Raw genomic sequence first — 20112 nt, 5'->3', positions numbered from 1 at the left:
CTTTTTTTCTTTTGTTGAGTGCAGTTTATTAAACTCTACCTTCAGCTTTTGAACTCAACTGATGACTGGGTAGGCCTGTACTTGGTATATGGAAGTGCAGTTGAATAAAATATATGAAAAATGCTAAATTCACTGAATGTGTGGCGTGGTCAATGATTTATATATATATATATTTTTAAATGTAGGCTACAGTTATTGTAAAAATATTCTATTGTAAATGAAAAAAGACAACTGGGCCTACTGTAGGCTACTTCTATTTTAGCGCTATCTACTGGTGAATGCGTGCACTTCAAAGGTCAATATGATAACAATACTGTGATTTCATAAAACTTTGAGAGTGAGTTTAGACCACTTTCAATAATTCTGAAATGGAAATGTTTATGTATTTGTTGGATGAGACTAACAAATAAACTATTTTAAATAAACACTAAACATCTCTGGTTACCTTTCGCTCGTTTATGATGACGTAGCAACGTAATACGTCTCTTTGTTGGCCATGTAGTAGCAGCGGCAGTGGCGCTTTTACCGTTGTGAATGTGGATTCTGTTAGCTAGCTAACGTTACAGTGGAAAATTTGGAACTGGGATTTGTTTCGACCCTTTGTGTCAGACTTCGTTGACAACACTACTTACTGCCTTTACTAACATATTTTCTCGACATAATACGAGTCTCTAAAGTAATGGACTCGGACGAGGGTTACAATTATGAATATGACGACGAGGAAGAGGAATGCAGCGAAGACAGCGGTGAAGACGAACCCGAAGAAGACACCCTAGATCTCGGGGAGGTGGAATTGGTTGATCCTGTCGTGGCTGGTGGTGAGCGAGATGAATGTGGAGAAACCGGAGGCAGTGGCCTTGGGCCTGGACAGGATGAAGAGGACTACCGTTTTGAGGTGTTGACCACTGAACAAATTCTCCAGCATATGGTCGAGTGTATCAAAGAGGTCAACGAGGTCATCCAGGTGAGGTATTCTCTAAGGCAGGTGAAAACAGTAGGAGAGACCGAGGATGTAAAAAGCTGCTAGGCCTAACGATGGTTGCGAAATAAAAACAAGCTTCCTGGCTAGGTAGATAGCTTGGTAGTCACCTCATCTCTATCTTGCCAAGTCATGCAAGTAGCCAGTGACAACAAAATGGAAAGAAGCAAAATTCTTGTAAATAGCCATATGTAAGGTTAACTGAAATGTTGACATTGTTTGAATCTAGCAGATGCTGTTCAGCTAACCAAATATCCCTTGGTAATATCTGCTGCTAACTTAGCTGTGGAATCTGGCTAACTATTGGCCGCAGCTAGCTAACCAACGTCAAGTAACACAAGTTAAACCAATGTCAATTGAAAGCTGACTTCTGTGTAACGAGACGGGTTTATGGGGGAAACAGAAAATATTATCGTTAGATGTGCTTCATGACAAATCGCTCATGAGTTCTTTGACGTTACCTAGTTAACATATAAATAATGTTAGCCGTCTGGCATTGACTTAGTTGGCTAGCTGATGTTAGGTTCATTTTCTGATTTGAAGCTTGCAATGACCTACATAACCATAGTAATCTTTCGATGCTAAATGTTTAACCACCGCTGTATAGATGTGGCTATACACTCATAGGTGTGTGTCATCAAATTAACGATTAGTAATCCAAAAAACACAACTGTTTGTGGGCCTAACGTTACTGATTTAACGTTAGCCAACACACCAACACTATTCAACACCACCAAAGGGTAACGTTGCACAAGACTCTCATACTAGAATCGGTGGTAATCTATTCACGATATTCGTTATCTAATTAGAAACTTTGTATAGCTACCCAACGTTGCAAACTTTAACACATATGCCTGATATTGCTTATTTTAATTAACGTCAATTAAAATTAACGTTGCTCTGCATCAGTTAGCTCATGCTTGGTATTTAGCCAATGTTACTCAGCAGGTAACGTTAACGTTATGCTGTTGCAAGTCCGATTTGACTTGTTTAACGTTATCGGTGATATTAACAGCAATATTTATCAGTAATGAAATTGTTTGCACCATGTTTTTTTGACATTGACATAGTCCAGGAGAGACCTAGAGTCCTTGACAACACGCCAACTCATTGGTTCATGATTCATCCTAATTGGTAAATGGTAACATCAACAGCCAGTCCCAGATCTTTCTCCAAGGTCTGCGTTTGAGGCTGGAAGTCGATGTTATGCCTGTACTGTAGCATAAGGCAAGATGTGCCGCTCTTCTTGGAATGTTTAGATTCTCAATGCATCATTAATTCACATCTATGATTTTGATAATTTTAACAAACTTTACTTCTGTCACAACTTGAGTGATATACCAACTGGGGAAGATTTGATAACCTCGAAGTGCATTATCAGACACAGTCATCAGTCCTCCACATCTTGCATGTTACAATGTAGACCTATATGCAGGCAAATCATTCTACAATGCAGTTCTGGAAGAGAACTCCCACTAGTTTGTGATAAGTTCTTACAAGCCAAGCCTTGCTTTCATTTTCTGGGGAACCTCAGGCAGTATTGTTAAATGACCTTTGACCGTAACCATGAAGTAAGAACTTGTGTTACTCTCTAAGTTAAATTCTTTCATTTGGCACACATTGTGAAATTCAGCTTGCCTGCTTGGTGTAGGCTAGAAACATGACACGTTGACATGTGGTCTGTTTTGCTTGGGAGTTGTCTTGCTTCAAAATTCTACTTTTTTTTTAACATGGTAGTAATGCAGACAAGCACAAACAGAGGGAAATGAAGATAATCTTCTGTTTGTTTATTGGTGAACATCACATCTGTCAATTGCTCTGGCAAATAACTTTTTGGGAGCAGGATTCTCTCAGAAAGAAATCTCGTCACTGAGGGCTGAAAGTTTCTCAGCTCAGATTCTGTTAGTTTTTCTGTCATCAGTGAACATTATGTTCCATTTGAACATTTACAAACAAATGAATTGAGCTTAGGGTAAACCTAAGTTAGCATTGTTTCTAGCAGTTATATGGATGAATGCAAGAATAGTAGTGCCTGTTGTTTTATTACAGGGTGGCTACACTGGATGCATACCTGTAGTGTTCCGTTCGCGTTGTCTGCTGCAACAATTAGCTTTTGCTATGATCAATGGCACTAGCTACACCAGACGTGATAGTGGTGATGGTGTACATTCGAAAAAAATAGACGAGTCTTCTAAAATTGTTTTTACGCGTCGCGAACGGAACGTTTCAGTTACACGCCCGGTGTAGCCCCCCTGTTAGATACAAATGGTTAACAAAGGCTGATGTTAATGTTTAAATATTTTACAGTGCGATATTAATGACTGGGTTCTGGGTTGGTCTCTGCCCCATATCATTTTCTATACTAGAGTAATAATTACAGTGAGGACATGACTTTGCTTTTAAATATTCAACATATTGAGGTCATATTGCTCTGACCAGTGTAGGGAGTATTACCACTAGATCATCAGAAATAAAAAAACACACCACACAATAGAGTAACTGGGATGCCTTCTAATTGATAAAGCAGCAGATGTCCTTGCTTTAGCCTGAGCCTTGTACTGCATCGCTCAAGGTTGAGCAGAACATTTTCTGAGTAACTCTACCATTCGTATGGCGGGGCTCATACTCACATATGTTATAATTGCGCTGAACCTCAGCTTGTCTGAGGGCAGCCATGAAAACAAGGCCGACCGATTTATGCAATGCTTTGGCAGTTGGCACACGGAATAACATAAACACGAGTCTGTCAGGGATGCAGCCACACAGTGCTATTCTTAACTCAAATCTCCCTTTTGAAGTCTCAGCTGCTATCCTCTCAGGAGCTCTGCAGAGAACATGCAGAGCAGACTGTGTGGAGCAGGAGCAGGAGCAGGGATACCACTGCGTACCGGCCTGCGGCGGCAGAATCAGCAGCATGCTGCCTCGGTCAGTCAGGCAGTACTGGTACTACACTAAAGATGTAAAAGAATGTGTGAAGGATGTCCAAGGAAACGTTGGAGGTGAAGATGGCCATGCATGAGGCTTTTGCCTTTGATGTGAAAACAAGCACTGAAGTTAGCCAGTTTCTTGTTGATTTTCATGATGTAGTGGCCTCTCTGAAAGTATGAAACGTGATTGGTCAAGCAGTAGTTTATACAATGGGCACATGGCTGGTATTCTGTCAATGTACTGATATAATCTGCTCCTGATAGCTGCTACTCTGTTTCAGAACCCTGCCACAATCACCAGAATACTTCTCAGTCACTTCAACTGGGACAAAGAGAAGCTTATGGAAAGGTAGGCTATACTCTTCTCCATGAACTAGATCTTGGACCTATCTGCTATGTTGTGGTTTGAAACATCTTGTTCAGAAAGTGTATTTGCAGTAGGGGTGTGTTTAAAATTGTTCAAGAACAATCCTGAACATGGTCTTTCCCCATAGAGACCTTTTTTTTTCTGACTGACCTATGAGCTGGTTGTTGTTTGTTGCAGGTACTTTGATGGCAACCTGGATAAGCTCTTCTCTGAGTGCCATGTCATCAACCCCAGTAAGAAGTCCCGGACGCGGCCGATGAGTACCAGGTCCTCTGCCCAGGACATGCCCTGCCAAATCTGTTTTCTCACCTACCCAAACTCGGTTCGTTTCTATGCCACTCCCCATTAACCTTAGGAATTACCATCTGGGAATCATTTATCACCAAGTGGACGCTTAAGTATGACTTGAATTTCGGGTGCCACGGCCCTAATTGACACATTGAAATTTCACATTTCATCTTTTGCCATTTTTGGAAGCCCATAACGTCTGTTCTAATAGCATTCTTGTGCGTTATGCATTATGAAGAATAAAATTCATATTATGGAGCTTCATAGTCAAAAATGTTATTTCATTAAAAGAAAGAACAAATATGTATCTTTATCTGGTATAAATCCCGTTAGGATCATCAAGTGCCCACATGGTCATTTGGGGGTCCAAATTTGGGGTTCCAAAAGAGTCACCTCTGCTGGAGAGGGTTTTTGGACCCCCATAAAACCCCCACCAGTGGTACCATACCCTTCAAATTAATTTTGGCAAGAGCAAGGTTCCCCACATATAACAAATAATCCTGTTTAGAATAAATATGATCATTAATTGTATAAGTATAAGTATATAACTCTTTTGATCCCGTGAGGGAAATTTGGTCTCTGCATTTATCCCAATCCGCGAAATAGTGAAACACATACAGCACACAGTGAACACACAGTGAGGTGAAGCACACACTAATCCCGACGCAGTGAGCTGCCTGCTACAGCGGCGCTCGGGGAGCAGTGAGGGGTTAGGTGCCTTGCTCAAGGGCACTTCAGCTGTGCCTACTGTTCGGGGTTCGAACCGGCAATCCTTCGGTTACAAGGTCGAAGCACTAACCAGTAGGCCACGGCTGCCCCAATTGTGGTGCTAGGGCCACCCAAAAAGTGGAAATTCACACATGCCGACATTTTTTAGGACTTTGGTGACCTACCTCTCACCCAAACAGTAAGGAATGTTGATTCTGCCACCAGAATTGTGTAGTACAGGCTACAATGAACTACCAGACCAGTTTCCAGCCCTCTACCACTATTAGAACAGACATTATGGGCTTCCAAAAATGGCAAAAGATGAAATGTGAATGAAATTCCAATGAGTCAATTAGGGCCGTGGCACCCAAAATTCAAATGGACGACACAGGCAAACCGTTGAGATATTGACCTGAAACTTCAGATTCCTTTGTTTGGTAACATAAGGCATATATTCACCGCTTTTCAGCAAAATCTGAGAGGTGTCATGTACATGGGTGGCTGAGTTGGCGTGGAATGACCTGAAGGCACTCTCACTCCAACGAAGTAGTGCAACAGGCAGCCAACAAAAAAATCTTAAAATGGAAAGAATCCATATCAATATTCATTGCAAAGGAGGGATTTTGGTTTTGATCAGAAAGACTCTTATAAAAATGTACTCCTCTTCATTGCAATGTATTCTTAGTCAGAGGTAGCATTCAATAAAGTTCAGTAGGCTAGTGTATGTCTAATTGAGTGCCTGTCATTTTAAGACGTTTGTGTGGGAAGACCTTAGCAGAGTTTACTTTACCTTAATGCAGCAAATTTGCGCAGCATGGTCTCGATGCTAAGCGGATTTAAAAGCAATTTAGCCCACTGTGTTCTATGCAGTGCTTTTATGTGGCAACAACAATCGTGAATATTTTGTTAAATGCACATGCAGAGGAGGAGCAACGGGCTCGTTACGAGAGAGAGCGGGCGGGGCGAGGAAAGGCTGTGTGAGTAAAAAGTGCAGCTCAATGAAATTATTTTATCTTATCTTTAATTTAAATAGTAGGCCTACAACATAGAACATAAATGTGTGGTGGCTGGTTTTGATTTCGTGGTGCCCAGCCACAGATTAGTCTGGAACGTATGGAAAAAACACTGAAGGTGTAAAATTAAAAATATTGTCCCAGCCCTATTTTTGTTCATGAAATACTAAGTCTAAATTTTAAAACACAGAAAGCTACCCTTTATATGCTTTAACTTTATCAAGTCACGGTGAACCTCATTTAATGTCAAATCATTCAAAACACTAGTCAATCACTGCACACCAGCTCTTGAAATATGAAAATTTGATGGCATTGCTTTTTATGTTTCAATACTACAGGAACCTGCACAGAATGCACATCCATTGTTTGTAACTGTACCCCTCTCTTTTTGGTTGTGTATCAAATGCGGCAGTAGTGGCGGAGTCTTCTTCTCTTAGAATGTGCAGTAGAAAAAATAAAATGACCAAAATGCTGCAGTAAAATCTTTGCAGTATCTTACAACTGCAAACTTTTACCTATACTTACTTTAATAGCAACATAAAATTGCTGCCAGTGATATCTGACATAAATTATCTCTGGTTCCAAAAGTCTCAAAATAAAATACAGGAGGGACAAAAATGCATAATCCTGTTCTATATTTCGTCAATGACAACAGCTTCTATTCTCCTCTGAACACCACCACACATTCTTACTCCCCTCCAAACTCCTACTCTGGTCCAGCTTCACCTCTCTCCCATGTCTTCCTATCAGACATTGTTTTTGCTTATCAACAGTTTCATTATAATAAATAATAATATAATAATAAAGCTTTATTTGTATAGCACCTTTCATACACAGAATGCAGCTCAAAGTGCTTTACATTTGAAGCATGAAACACAATAATAGTCAGTCATTATCAATCACTTTTCTTTGCTGTTTATGATATACTCAGCAACATATCAAAAATATAGAAAATGACGTCATAAGACTGGCAGCCTTAACCCTCTTACCCCCCACAAGCACGCCATATGGCAACTGTGGCAAGGAAAAATCATCAGGTCACATCATCACATCATCACATCATTAGGTGTTGCTTTCGAGCAGCTGTTATTGCAGAAGTAAAAGGCTTTGCGATCTATTGTGTAAGGTTTTAAGCATTAGGTTTTTTATTTTTTTTATTCTGGCATTCTGTGTCTAAGCATTTGACATTTTAGTGTGTGCGTGTGCGTGCGTGCGTGTGTGTGTGCGTGCGTGTGTGTATGTGTACTGGTAGCTTCTCCCATCGGAGTAGCGTATTTTGAATGATTCAGTTTAATGTGTTTCATTATATACTTTAATGTCACTGACCAGACATGACTGGTCATCAGAAGACATTTAATGATCATCAGACATGATGGTCATAATCGGACATGAATGATTATCAGACCCACAGATCATCAGAAGGTACATTGTGAAGGGCGGATTGGTGATGTTGATTCCTTTGTCTGTTTTCCTTTCTTAGTACTTTACTGGGCTGGAGTGTGGGCACAAGTTCTGTATGCAGTGCTGGGGCGACTACCTGACCACCAAAATCATAGAAGAAGGGATGGGACAGGTGTGTTTACCACCCTCTTTATCTTTCTCACTGCTATACACACACACACACACACACACACACACACACACACACACACACACATACATACATACATACATACATCATACATGTCACTGACGTCTACTGGTAACTTTGAGCTCTGCTCACCCACAACTCAGAATGGACATGCGCACAAACACACATGGTTCCCCGTCTCAGAAGTTACAGCATGATAGATAGATAGATAGATAGATACTTTATTGATCCCAAAGGGGAAATTCAAGGACACAAGTACACCACACACACACACACACACACACACACACACACACACACACACCCTGTGTCTACCTCTTTAAGTAATGCAGAATTTTTGTTCTGTTTACAGACCATCTCCTGTCCTGCGCACAGCTGTGATATTTTAGTAGATGACAACACAGTCATGTGAGTATTCCTGTGAGACTGCTGTCTTCGTTCATTCAGGAATATTTTATTCATCATCAATATGTGAACTCTACAGAGACTTTTATTCTTGCTTGCTGCTAGTAGCCAAAGGCCCCTCCACTCGGCGGAGATATTTCAACGCTTTTTATGCACTTATCGGTCATTTATTTCGGGCAGAACTGCGCGTGCGCAAGGCTTCACGATACAAACCTCGCTCCAGCTGCGAACACATGATTGGCACGATGTATTCACAACATACCACATGGCATTGGCATGGTGTATTCACATGTCAATTTTTGGCGAAGGAAGGGGCGGAATATGTGTACACGACTGCCATGTTGGTGTTATGAACTAACCCCATACATGGGAGATTCTGTGAGTGCTGCGTTTCCTCATTAGAAAGTCTCTGTAGTAGTTCACAACTATATAGTAGCTGCAGATGTTAGGTTGTGTTTAAAGACCTGACCAGTACTTTTTGTGGCATGTGTTTTTTTTCCATACCTGGGTTTAAAATAAATCAAATCATTTTAATATTTTGTTCAAATATTGGGGGTTTACCTCTGCAGTATGGAATTATTTTAGTTTTCCTTGAAACAAACTTTTTGGTGAAGACATCTGTGTCTTTTTACCAGGCGACTTATCACAGACTCAAAGGTGAAGTTGAAGTACCAGCATTTAATCACAAATAGTTTTGTAGAGGTAAGCAATCGCCACTCTCCATATTGAAGCCACAATAAAATTCCAAAGTGATGTTGCTCTAATAGTACTCACTCACTCCTTAATGCATTCAGAGTTTAGAAGACATGTAAGACATTTCACTTGAAAATGTGCTGTCACGACACGTGGTTTGTTTTTTAAAAATGAGGCATTGCAGTGAAATATTCCTTCTCAGCTCTTTGTTTTTCATTATAATTCACTTTATAATGACCATTTAGTCTTGTGTCCCATCTCTCTTTCTCCCTCAGTGCAATAGACTGTTAAAGTGGTGCCCTGCGCCTGACTGCCACCATGTGGTTAAAGTCCAGTACCCTGATGCCAAACCTGTTCGCTGCAAGTGCGGCCGGCAGTTCTGGTTAGTACCTTGCAAATCCACCCATATCTGACCACCAACCCCCCACACACACAGAAACACACACACACACACACACATATACACACTCATAATATACTCATAATATCCCTATGTATGTCTTGTCCAAGTGACCCCTCTGCCTTGCATTTGATCATACTGTATTAACAAAGCTGTTCTTTACAACCAGCTTCAACTGTGGAGAAAACTGGCATGACCCAGTGAAGTGCAAGGTATGTTACAACAGTCTTTATATTCATTGGTGATTGATTGTGGAGATTTGGAAAGCACTTGGCAGAATTCAGATACTGGATTGGTTCAAATAAATATGAAATCTTGGAAGATTGGAATCCTGGAAGTAGTGTGTGTGTGTGTGTGTGTGTGTGTGTAGATTCCCCATTTATAGAAACCAGGTATTGCTCACTGTAGTAATTGAGTTGAAGTAGCAGATGAGGAGAATCAGCAACCTGTGTGTGTTTGAGCCAAGCGGGTGGAAATGAGGGCAGATGTTGCTTTGGTGGCGATCCGATCTCCCCTCTGAAGCCCCTCCTGGCTCCTCAGCAGGAGGCCTCATTAGGCAGCCCCAGGCTGGGCTAAACTCTCATTAGCACTCTTCCTCCAGGCACGAGCACACTCACTCTGATCTCACGTGTTCTTCACACGACACGCAGAATGAAGGATGTGTGTGCGTGTGTGTTTGTGGGGGATCACAGGGGGTACTCTGCTACAGGAGCACTCTGAAACGGAAAGATTTTTACGTTTGGAATAGATTGTTTTATTCATTCAGTGGTGCAAAACTGTTTGTGTTTTCTCTAGTGGTTGAGGAAATGGATCAAGAAGTGCGATGATGACAGTGAAACATCCAACTGGATTGCAGCAAACACAAAGGTATGCATTCACATGCTCATCTTCCATTATACTTCATTACTGTGATGGACTTTCTAAACTAACAGCTGAAGATTTCTACAGCCTCTTAAGTAAATTTCCCATTGCAATGAATTGGATTTTATGGATTTAGGTGAAGGTGTACACCTAATATATTTTGGTCTGTACCATAAAGGGAAAACCATATATAAACCATATTTTCTGAAAGATTGTGATCTAAGGATGTGATCTAAGATGACATGAGACATGTCCCACCCTCACTATTAGTATGCTACTCATGCATACTATATTGGGTATTGGTAAATAGAGTATATGGCTGATAACTTTTTGGGCTATACCATTTAGGGAAAACTGATTCAACCACCTAAACCATATATTTTCTGAAAGCATATACCCTCAGGATGTGATCTAACAGGCATTTTTCACCCTCCCCTTTACGTTGCTGCCTGTCCACAATACATAGGGTATAAGTCAAATGGGTATATGGCTGATACCTTTGGGTCAGTGCCATTAAGGGAAAAGTGGTTTAACTACCCAAACCATAAATTTTCTGATAGCATATAACCTCAGGGTGAGATCTAACATGGCATGTCATGAGACATGTCCCACCGTCCTCGTTAGTATGCTGCCCATACATAACACATTGGGTATTCATAAATCAAGTGTATGGCTGATACATTTTGGGCTGTACCATGAAGGGAAAATAATTAAACCACCTAAACCATATATTGTCTGAAAGCATATACCCTCAAGATGTGAACTAACATAGATTTTTGACCCATTGATTTTTCCCTCCCTTTGCTGCCCATGCATAATACAGTACATTGGGTGGGCCTAGGTAAATCGGTTGTATGGCTACCTGTATATTGAGTGCTCTGCTAAGCTTCAGCTATGAGTCACAGAAATCCATAATGCATGTTTGTGTTGGACACATATATACATCAGAAAATAACAATAATGTTTGGTGCCCTCAGTTAGCACTGATTGGCCCAAAATGGGCCTCTGGCTCATGAACTACATCAATTACATTACATTACATTACATTACATTACATTTGGCTGACGCTTTTTAACCAAAGCGACTAACAACATGGTAAACAGTAAGTTTTAGAACAATTCTCACAATTTTAGGACAGTTTAAAAAAAACATTAGAGTACAGTAAGAATAAGTGCGTCGGTGAGTGCTGTTTTTAACAGTTACTTGTCAGTTTAAAACGGCTGGTGAGTGCTAGGATCAGTAAGACTTGTTGTAAGTGTTGCTATGAGAGTAGATGTTCTCTAAAGAGCTGGGTCTTCAGGATTTTTTTGAAAGTGGAAAAGGATGTCCCTGCCCTTGTAGGAACTGGCAGTGTGTTCCACCAACGAGGAACAACAGATGAGAAAAGTTTGGATTGGCTTGAGCGTACCGGTGGTAGAGCTAGACGTCGTTCGTCAGAGGAGCGCAGCGGTCTGGAGGTAGTCAATACTTGTGCTCATTGGAAAGTAAATAGTAATTTAGGCAGGAAGGAGAAAGGAGCCAGTTGTGATGCTTTAGAAGCATCTGGCAGTTTCGACCAGCAGGTGGTACAGTGTATATGTTCACCGGTCCCCTCATTTGTGCAGGAATGTCCCAAGTGTCATGTGACCATAGAGAAGGACGGGGGCTGCAACCACATGGTGTGCCGGAACCAAAACTGCAAGGCGGAGTTCTGCTGGGTGTGTCTCGGCCCCTGGGAGCCCCATGGCTCTGCCTGGTAAGAAACTCCTTTTGTGTAAGGATGCACCCTTCTGGTGAATTGTGTATCAAACACTACTATGTCGCTCATCTCCTACATGGAGGGAGCCTAGCCTGAGGCTTTTTTGTGGAGATCTCCATTGAAGTTGTCTTTTAGTCCAGGGCTTAATCCATGTACTCGCAACTGGCCTGTGGTGTTCTGCTCTCACAAATTCAAGTCTTTACACTAAGACACCAAAGAGTTTGCTGCAAGTGTATATTGCTGTGTCGGTGGGGTTTGAGGGGATTTTACCTCTGGCATAATCAGTGTTGGCTCTTTTGGGCTGAACATAGAGTTGTGAAGGTTCTCCTCACTTCTCTAGTCCTTATGCTGATCTGCTTACTTTTTAGGTACAACTGCAATCGCTACAATGAGGATGACGCCAAGGCTGCCAGAGATGCCCAAGAGGTGAACTAAGTTTTCATCCTGAATAGACTAGGCACTACTGTATGTAATTTGTTTGTGTGACTAGTCAAATACAGTGATTGCAATACCACTGTTATAACGCGGAAGTGTAGCAGAACATATGGGGTGCATATTAGACATATTATTCAAACACCGTAGTTCCTTTACATTTCTTGGTAGCACCGACATCTTCTGGGCTATATTGTCTCTGTGTCTATTGTCTCTCTATATTGTCTCTGTGTGTCGCACATCTAGGTGTGTGTGAGTGTGATATTATTTACAGACAACTATGTAGTTCGTAGTCGTGTGTGTGTGTGTGTGTGTGTGAGAGAGAGAGTGTGTGTGTGTAGTGTTGCATGTGTGCATGTAGCGCGCAGACTCATGCTGGAATGTAAACCCAGTTGTGTGTGGTGCAGCGCTCACGGGCGGCCCTCCAGCGGTACCTCTTCTACTGCAACCGCTACATGAACCACATGCAGAGCCTGCGCTTCGAGCACAAGCTCTACGCCCAGGTCAAGCAGAAGATGGAGGAGATGCAGCAGCACAACATGTCCTGGATCGAGGTGCAGTTCCTCAAGAAGGCCGTGGACGTGCTGTGCCAGTGCCGCTCCACGCTCATGTTCACTTACGTCTTCGCTTTCTACCTCAAGAAGAACAACCAGTCCATCATTTTCGAGGTGAGGGGGGGCCAGGGCAAACAAAGGCAGGCTAGCAGCTGCTACACACCTTATACCAGGAGGAGACATGTGTGCATTGTCTCAATACAGGCAGTGTCACATATTAACACATATTATTCATCAAATTGTGGCATGATGAATGCTGAAAAGCACATGACATTGTGTTTAATAGTCACTCTGTGGTCTATTTATTTCTTTTTTTTTTCACTCTGGTCTACCTGTTTCTAACCAATTTAAAAGTACAATTGGTTACCGATACGGCAGTGGTTCTGACTATGTTAAAATTGTCAATATTACCAGTAGGTTAGTCGAGCCAGATAAAAATGGAAGTCATCAGAAGATAAAGGAATCACTTTGCTTCTTTCTCAGAACAATCAGGCTGATCTGGAGAATGCTACAGAGGTTCTGTCTGGATACCTGGAGCGAGATATTTCCCAGGACTCGTTGCAGGACATCAAACAGAAAGTTCAAGATAAGTACAGGTGAGGACCCAACTTGGCTCAGCATTTGAGGGAGCAGTTCGTACTGTACAGTTTGATTGAAATCTTAACTTCACCGTCTGTCCTTCTGGTCTCCTGTTTTTGCCCCCCCCCCCCCCCCCCCCCCCCACACACACACCTCCTTTGTCTTCCTTTATCTCTCCCTCCATCCCTCCTGCAGATACTGTGAGAGTCGACGGCGAGTGCTGCTGCAGCACGTGCACGAGGGCTATGAGAAGGACCTGTGGGAATACATAGAGGACTGAGGGTGGCATGGCCGTTGGTGGAGAACTTTCCGGAAAACCCATTTCAAAGCGTGGCCGCAGCATCAGCAGCAGCAGCACTGTGGCCCCGGCGTCCCCTTGCTGACGGGCCTCCTCTTGGCATCTCAATCTTACTACTTATCTCTTAACCTTTTTTTTTTATTTAAATTAAATCATTTTTACCCAAATAAATAATAGAATAATTCAAACCATCCCACAGCAGTATTGTTTGCAGCAGAGTTTATTGTGGAGAGGGGTGAAGCCCTACATATTTTTCTCCTCTCTGCACTTTTTTTTCTGTGAGTTTGTTTTAGATTTATACTTTTCTTTCCCCAGCAAAAAGTTTTACTCAGAACGCCCGACGTGGCGGAATGGCTTGTTTTTAGGCACAGCTTAACCTGTCCGAGCCATGAGTGTGTTTGTGTGTGTTGTTGGCCTGTTTTTGGGGGTGCAGAATGTGGACTTGCTGATTGTACAAGTCAACCTATATAGGAAGTGTGTGAGGTCTGTAGGAAAAGGAAGTCTGTATTTTTCAAACTGTAAATAGAGTACATGCATGGAACATGGAGTGGCATGCATTTGCATTTTCTTTCGAGGGGGGTAGGGTCCTTTAGTTTCATTTTCAATTTCAGACATTTTTATTCATTTTAGTTATTTGAAATGGGTATACATGCAGATTTTAGTTTACTTTTTCCCCTTCCATCTTTTTTTAATGTGGACGGATAACATCCTGAAACATGGTAGAAAAAAAAAAACTTGCACACAAAAACTGTGCTTAAACACCAGGCTATCAGGGCGAATTCTAGCCTTAACCTTAGCTGCGTGTGCTAACACGTAACATTAGCTCCTACACTGAGACTAACATCCAGCCAACCAATCCATCCAGCCTGCCTGCCTGTGTGGACCCCATCTGGCTCCTTCCCCAGCCCATGTCTCGGTCCTATCCCCTCTGTTTACTATAAGCCAGCCCTCCATTTTTTATTTCTTTTGTCTCGCAGGTGTGGTCAAGTGTCATACACTACCAAGTGTACCCTGAGAGCCAAATTGAGTGACATTCACTCTCGCAAGACGTGTCTCAAGTACTTTTTCCCCTTTTGTTTTGTTTCTTGTATTCTTTGTCTTTTGTATGCACCTTGTTCAAGTGTGGGGATGTAGCACTGAAAGCTCTAGTGGCGAGTGTCCGCTATTGAGCTACCGCAAGGGTGACACATGACTGAATGATGGCCTTCCATCCTCCTCACTGCAGACTTCATCAGAACACTAAACATCAGTCTTCTCTGAGATGGCCCTCCTGCTGCCAGTTCTCTGTGTCATATTGTGCAAGGCAATAGTCTTTTACATCAGTCATGTTCATGCATAGCAGTCTTGCACAGGGCTGGTAAAAGTCTTGTTTGGCTACCCTTGTCCTGGCATTCTTATGTGAAGTAGGCCTCTTCATCGATGCTTTAGACATTGGGCAGCCCCTAACATTCTTGCAGACTTGTTACTCTGTGTGTCCAGAATATTGCAAAAGTTTTGTTTACAGAACTGAGATGTGAAGGAGGGTCAACACAGCGGAAGCAGGTTGCAATGTGTAACATGAATCTAGTATTTCTTGAAGGGTTTTCCGTGTCTATGGTATTACGTCAAATCTCCATTAATGCTGTCCTCAGCAGTTGGCCGCTGTAGACTACGTACTCAGATTTTGAGAAGCCTCTGAGAAGTACAGATGTGACTGATGTGGTGGTTTGATATTTTTTTTTTTTTTTTTGCCCATTTTCATCACATACCCTAGAACCGCATACTGGGCCCTGCTCTGAAAAAAATACCATGCCAGTTGCTATGGTTTGTGTTTGTGAGTATCCTGGGATGGCTACCCCATTGCACTGAATCTCTGGATTGGGGGAAGTTAGGCTTACTGTGCTGGCTCTGCCATTGAGAGTTAAGATCTCACCAAAGTGTGAACTCTAAATATCATAGAGAATCCTTTCTCTGATATGAGAGAGATCAGAGACTGTCGCTTTCATGTGTTCTAATAACCATTCTTACAAACAAAAGATGTCCTATTTAAATAAATGTCATTTAAAAACAATTTTCTGTCTGTGACCTGTCATTGATATGTTTTATCTAAATTTTTGATAATTTTAAATTAAAAACAAAAAAAATCAGTTAGATCAGGAAATATGTAATATGAGCCGTATTTGTCTACTTAATTTCCACCTACATAGTACGTTCGAAATGCTTTCCCACCTATTCTCCACCCTTCTGTTATTTTGCGTTTTGAAAGTGGCCGAGCACGCAGCAACCTGGGGGTACGCGCACGCTGGATTCATGCATGCCAGCTTCCGCCCTTCCTTCTGACAAAGACCATTTCTGGTCGAAGCGTGTTTTCTGTTTTCTTCAGATCAGTGCCCATCTAAACAAGGAGAGCTGGTATTTACCCTTCACGGTCACTGCAACGAGCTTATCATGGGTGATTCAGAAGTATTTTTTGCGTCTTTAATTTGGTTTTACTAGTGAAGAGGTAGGTATGCATAGCCTACTGCAACGTTATTCACATCACAAATGAAAAGTTTGTCCTCGTTGGCTTTTATTGAAATGTCAATTTACTTATCGCCTTGCTTTGTTCTTTTTCAGTATCATCAAATTAGGAATAGTTTTCAGGTAGTTTGTGGCTGCTGGATCCACTCCTGTAAGGGAGTGAAATTGACACGCCATCAATTGCGGTATGCCTGTCAAAATATGAATTTCTATAGACTACCTAACCCTACGTTCCACGTTAGTTTACATTCGCTGATGAATTTGCGCAGTTTCAGTATTTGTTCCTGTGGCATTGGGATTTCTAATACAGATAAACTGAGTGGTGTAATTGTTGTAAAAACGGACTGCTATGTTTCAGGAGATGACTCGAAATAGCCCAGAGCCTGTGACTCGGGATGGTAAGTGCATGACCGTCTTTTCGCCATAGACTGTTTTGCCTACTTTACATTGTATTTGTTCACTGACAACTCTACTCTACCCTGCACGCTTATTATACCACTGCTTTTTTGATTAGGCTGTGGATAGTTATTAAGATACTTCACACCTTTCTCCAGTCATGGCAATCCTTATGAAGATCTACCTTTTCACCTATAACCTGATTCAGTTCCTGGGCTTTGTGTGGATCTTTTCCAATATGACTGCACGTCTTGTTCTAGAGGGGAAAGGTAAGCTATGTGACAGGCTACCCCCATGTCTCAGAAGTTCTCTTTGTGGAAAAAATCTAAAGCAAAGTAATTCAACAAATGGCTGTGTGACAATTGTGGGCAATTTTGTTATATTTTTTTGGTTTTGTTATAGGTAATCTGAAAACATGTTTCTTTTGTTTCAGAGTCTGTTTATCACACCTTCAAGTTCTGTTGGACTACGATGTTCATTTGTCAGATTTTGGCAGTGGTTGAGGTCATTAACCCAGCCTTGGGGCTGGTAAACACAGCAGTCTTCCCTGCCATGGTCCAGGTAGATAAAAATTGCTGGTTGGTTTATCTGTCTTGCTGGTTGAATTCCACTATAGGCTACTCACTGAATCAGCTAATCTTATTTGTCAGACCAGCTCTTTGAACCCACATAAGCAGAGAAATTAGCAAATAATTGTATCTTATGCTCCATGAAAAAAAATCCATCCTTTTCTGCTGGCATGAATGTGGCTGTTGATTGCCTGAAGCTTCATCATCTGGGTGTGCTTCCCCTTTAAGGGCAGATGGTGGCTCCCCTTGGACTGTGTAAAGATCATGTAACATTAATGTATGTCTAATGGAGCGTACAGTAGAGTGTGGTTAAGTGCACGGCCAGGTCAGTTCTTCTGTGGGTGAAAATGGAGACCATTACTCTAAGAGCCTTTTCTTGCTTCTCTCTTTTTACTGTAATGTGTCAGGTGATGGGCAGGAATGTCATACTGTTTGTCATTTTTGGAAGCCTGGCCGAAATGCAGAACCGTGTTGTGGTGTTCTTTGTCTTCTACCTGTGGAGCACCATTGAGATCTTCAGGTGGGCAAAACTGCTGGACTTAATCAGTATGTATTTGCTTGACATATCATGTGACAAACGTGTCTACTGTTTCACAGGTACCCATTTTATATGCTGGCCAGCATTGGCCTGGAGTGGAGATTGCTCACCTGGCTCAGGTACACCGTCTGGACATTACTATACCCACTGGGCACTGTAGCAGAAGGTGAGCAGACACTTACCATCTCTATTATGGTTGTGTTTCAACATGCAGGCGCTCTTTTAATTGCCATTCATTTCATAAAGGCGTCTCCACACATTGGATCTTTCTTTGTTTATCAGTTTATTATTAGTTAATTGCATTCCTCTCTCTCTCTCTTTCTCTCTCTCCAGCTGTGGCTGTGGTGCAGTCTCTGAGCCTTTTTGATGCGTCGGGTCTGTACAGTATTCCTTTACCTGCAGCCCTTGGCCAGTCCATCAGCTTCTCCCTCACACTCAAACTATATTTATTTGTCATGTTTCTGGGTAAGGACCCAAGCTGATTTCATTATGTTTCCATACAGATAATTTAACTCTGGTTTGGTATGCTTATTGTCTGTGATTTGTTTTAGATTGATAAAAATTAAAATTGACAAGTCCTATAGGCACAATTAGCCATAAATTATGTAATCCCTTTAGTTGTAGTAGAACGTTGTATTGTGATTCAATCGGTTGTGTGTTTTAGTGTGTGAGAGACAATATTGAATAGTCTATGACCTGTTTAATCCTGTAGGTCTTTTTATAAACATGAGGCATCTGATCAGCCAGAGAAGACGCCATTTCCTCAGGAGAGAACTCAAAGTTGACTGAGCCGTAAGCACTTTTACCCCCAAGTGAAGTATTCACCATGCACTCCCACACAAACTCTACAATGGGGCCAGTATGAAGTAGGACAGCAATTCACATGTTCTGGACACCTTAAGGATTACATAGAAGACAACAGGAACCCCCCAGGGGAAGGGCATCATACCACAGCAGATCCAATTGTTGTGATTGTCATTATGATTAACAGTATTTCCTTTTCTTTCAGTACCGTACTACCGTACTGTTTGGTCTCTTTATTCATCCCATCTCTGTATTACTATAATACATCATACACCATAATCTAATACTACAAGTATGCACTGCACTGCCCAGAATTTTTTTTTTTTTTTTATCATGGCAGCAAACAGACTGATTTTATTGACAAATATAGTCACTCAAACACGTATGTGTGTCATTTACAGTTTTTTCTCGACTGATAAAGTGCATTTCTTTAAATTATGCCTCACTAAAATCACTAGATCCCAATTTTCACTGGCACAAATGCTCAACTAACATCATTTTGGTGTAATCATATTAGCAGCACAGGGGAAAGTGTGAATGAGTACTAGTCAGCTGAAGTCACTCATCATTCTGACTGAACAATAAGAGCAGACAGATTGCTATAAATGGATAGCCTGGTTAAAACTTGAGTCTGGAAACTCACAATTGGGATACGTTTCCAACACTAGCATGGTAACTTTGTGTTAAGTTTGAATCATTGGTCCAGCCTAATCAATCAGGGATTCCTAACGTTACTTCCTCCTTTGGTACATGGTGTTACAATTTTAAATGTATAATTCATAAGCCTGGTAATAATTAGCCTGACCCTGCCTGCCTGGTATCTTCACTCATTTTCATTTCACTGAGATACTAGTCTTGCCTCTCAATGTGTTTACCTTCTCCGGATGGTGGGCCAATCCACGACGAGAGGGGATGACCTTAGTTTCAAAATCAAAAGTGGAGGTGGTAAACTGTAGCAGCAACGCCTGCGCATGTCAACATTGCAGTCAGAAGAATGTGTAAATCTATACCGCAAAAGTAAATACATTGTTTCCTGACTAGTTTATTATCAGTTAGTAAAGGTTAGGCAAAGAAAGAAGTAGGCTAACGTTAGGAATCCCTGATCAGTGTGACTGGTTAGGTTGGACCAGTCATTTAAAAGTTCACGCAAAGTCTACGCCCATTACAAAACATTTCCCAATGAAGAGTACTCAGACTCTCCACAAGGTGAAACAAAATAGTGAGTCTGGTGAAACCATGCTAGGTGATCTTATTTAAGCAATCAAGGAAACTGTAATTGGTATTAGGAGCCAAACAACAAAGACATTGTAAATGTCCTTTCACTATCTTGCATGTTTGTTATGCTGTATCAGGAGCATGATCAGGAGGAGCATCCACAATGTCTTTTGACACTTTAGCATTAGAATTTTGAACATTTCAGATGCACAAGATGAATTCTTTGCACCTCAATGACATGTTGAGAGTTTAGGGGTT

The 20112-nt window shown here is 41.6% G+C and overlaps 2 protein-coding genes across 4 annotated transcripts; both read left to right on the top strand.

Annotated features, from left to right (window-relative positions):
• Positions 1–480: 480 nt before the first annotated feature.
• On the top strand, positions 481–15883 carry LOC121681767 (E3 ubiquitin-protein ligase arih1). 2 transcript variants are annotated; one of them, XM_042061690.1, is made up of 14 exons: positions 481–964; positions 4188–4255; positions 4451–4595; positions 7763–7855; positions 8226–8281; positions 8914–8980; positions 9247–9353; positions 9541–9583; positions 10167–10238; positions 11837–11967; positions 12339–12396; positions 12810–13070; positions 13440–13552; positions 13731–15883. In XM_042061690.1, the coding sequence occupies exons 1-14, from the start codon at positions 680–682 to the stop codon at positions 13813–13815; spliced, it is 1584 nt and encodes a 527-aa protein (XP_041917624.1). In that variant the 5' UTR covers positions 481–679; the 3' UTR covers positions 13816–15883. The 2 variants fall into 2 exon arrangements, with proteins under 2 accessions (XP_041917624.1, XP_041917623.1); XM_042061689.1 differs by having other exon boundaries at positions 12795–13070.
• Positions 15884–16101: 218 nt separating this feature from the next.
• On the top strand, positions 16102–19071 carry LOC121681766 (very-long-chain (3R)-3-hydroxyacyl-CoA dehydratase-like). Of its 2 annotated transcripts, none has more exons than XM_042061687.1 (9): positions 16102–16315; positions 16429–16517; positions 16691–16730; positions 16887–16997; positions 17162–17289; positions 17705–17817; positions 17895–18001; positions 18169–18300; positions 18548–19071. In XM_042061687.1, the coding sequence occupies exons 3-9, from the start codon at positions 16694–16696 to the stop codon at positions 18622–18624; spliced, it is 705 nt and encodes a 234-aa protein (XP_041917621.1). In that variant the 5' UTR covers positions 16102–16315; positions 16429–16517; positions 16691–16693; the 3' UTR covers positions 18625–19071. The 2 variants fall into 2 exon arrangements, with proteins under 2 accessions (XP_041917621.1, XP_041917622.1); XM_042061688.1 differs by having other exon boundaries at positions 16104–16315; positions 16847–16997.
• The last annotated feature ends 1041 nt before the right edge of the window (positions 19072–20112 follow it).

Source organism: Alosa sapidissima, chromosome 14 (assembly GCF_018492685.1).
Source record: "Alosa sapidissima isolate fAloSap1 chromosome 14, fAloSap1.pri, whole genome shotgun sequence".
Taxonomy (NCBI): Eukaryota; Metazoa; Chordata; class Actinopteri; order Clupeiformes; family Clupeidae; genus Alosa; species Alosa sapidissima.
Note: the sequence above shows the minus strand (reverse complement) of the source record. Positions and strands in the feature narration are given on the sequence as shown.

Bases quoted from the DNA above. Each gene is read 5' to 3' on its own strand.
- LOC121681767 (XM_042061689.1), top strand. From the start codon at position 680: ATGGACTCGGACGAGGGTTACAATTATGAATATGACGACGAGGAAGAG. The intron at 10,239-11,836 runs GTATGCATTCAC...TCATTTGTGCAG, and splicing joins GGATTGCAGCAAACACAAAG to GAATGTCCCAAGTGTCATGT. The intron at 13,071-13,439 runs GTGAGGGGGGGC...CTTCTTTCTCAG, and splicing joins ACCAGTCCATCATTTTCGAG to AACAATCAGGCTGATCTGGA.
- LOC121681766 (XM_042061687.1), top strand. From the start codon at position 16,694: ATGACTCGAAATAGCCCAGAGCCTGTGACTCGGGATG. The intron at 16,731-16,886 runs GTAAGTGCATGA...ACCTTTCTCCAG, and splicing joins AGAGCCTGTGACTCGGGATG to TCATGGCAATCCTTATGAAG. The intron at 18,002-18,168 runs GTGAGCAGACAC...CTCTCTCTCCAG, and splicing joins ACTGGGCACTGTAGCAGAAG to CTGTGGCTGTGGTGCAGTCT.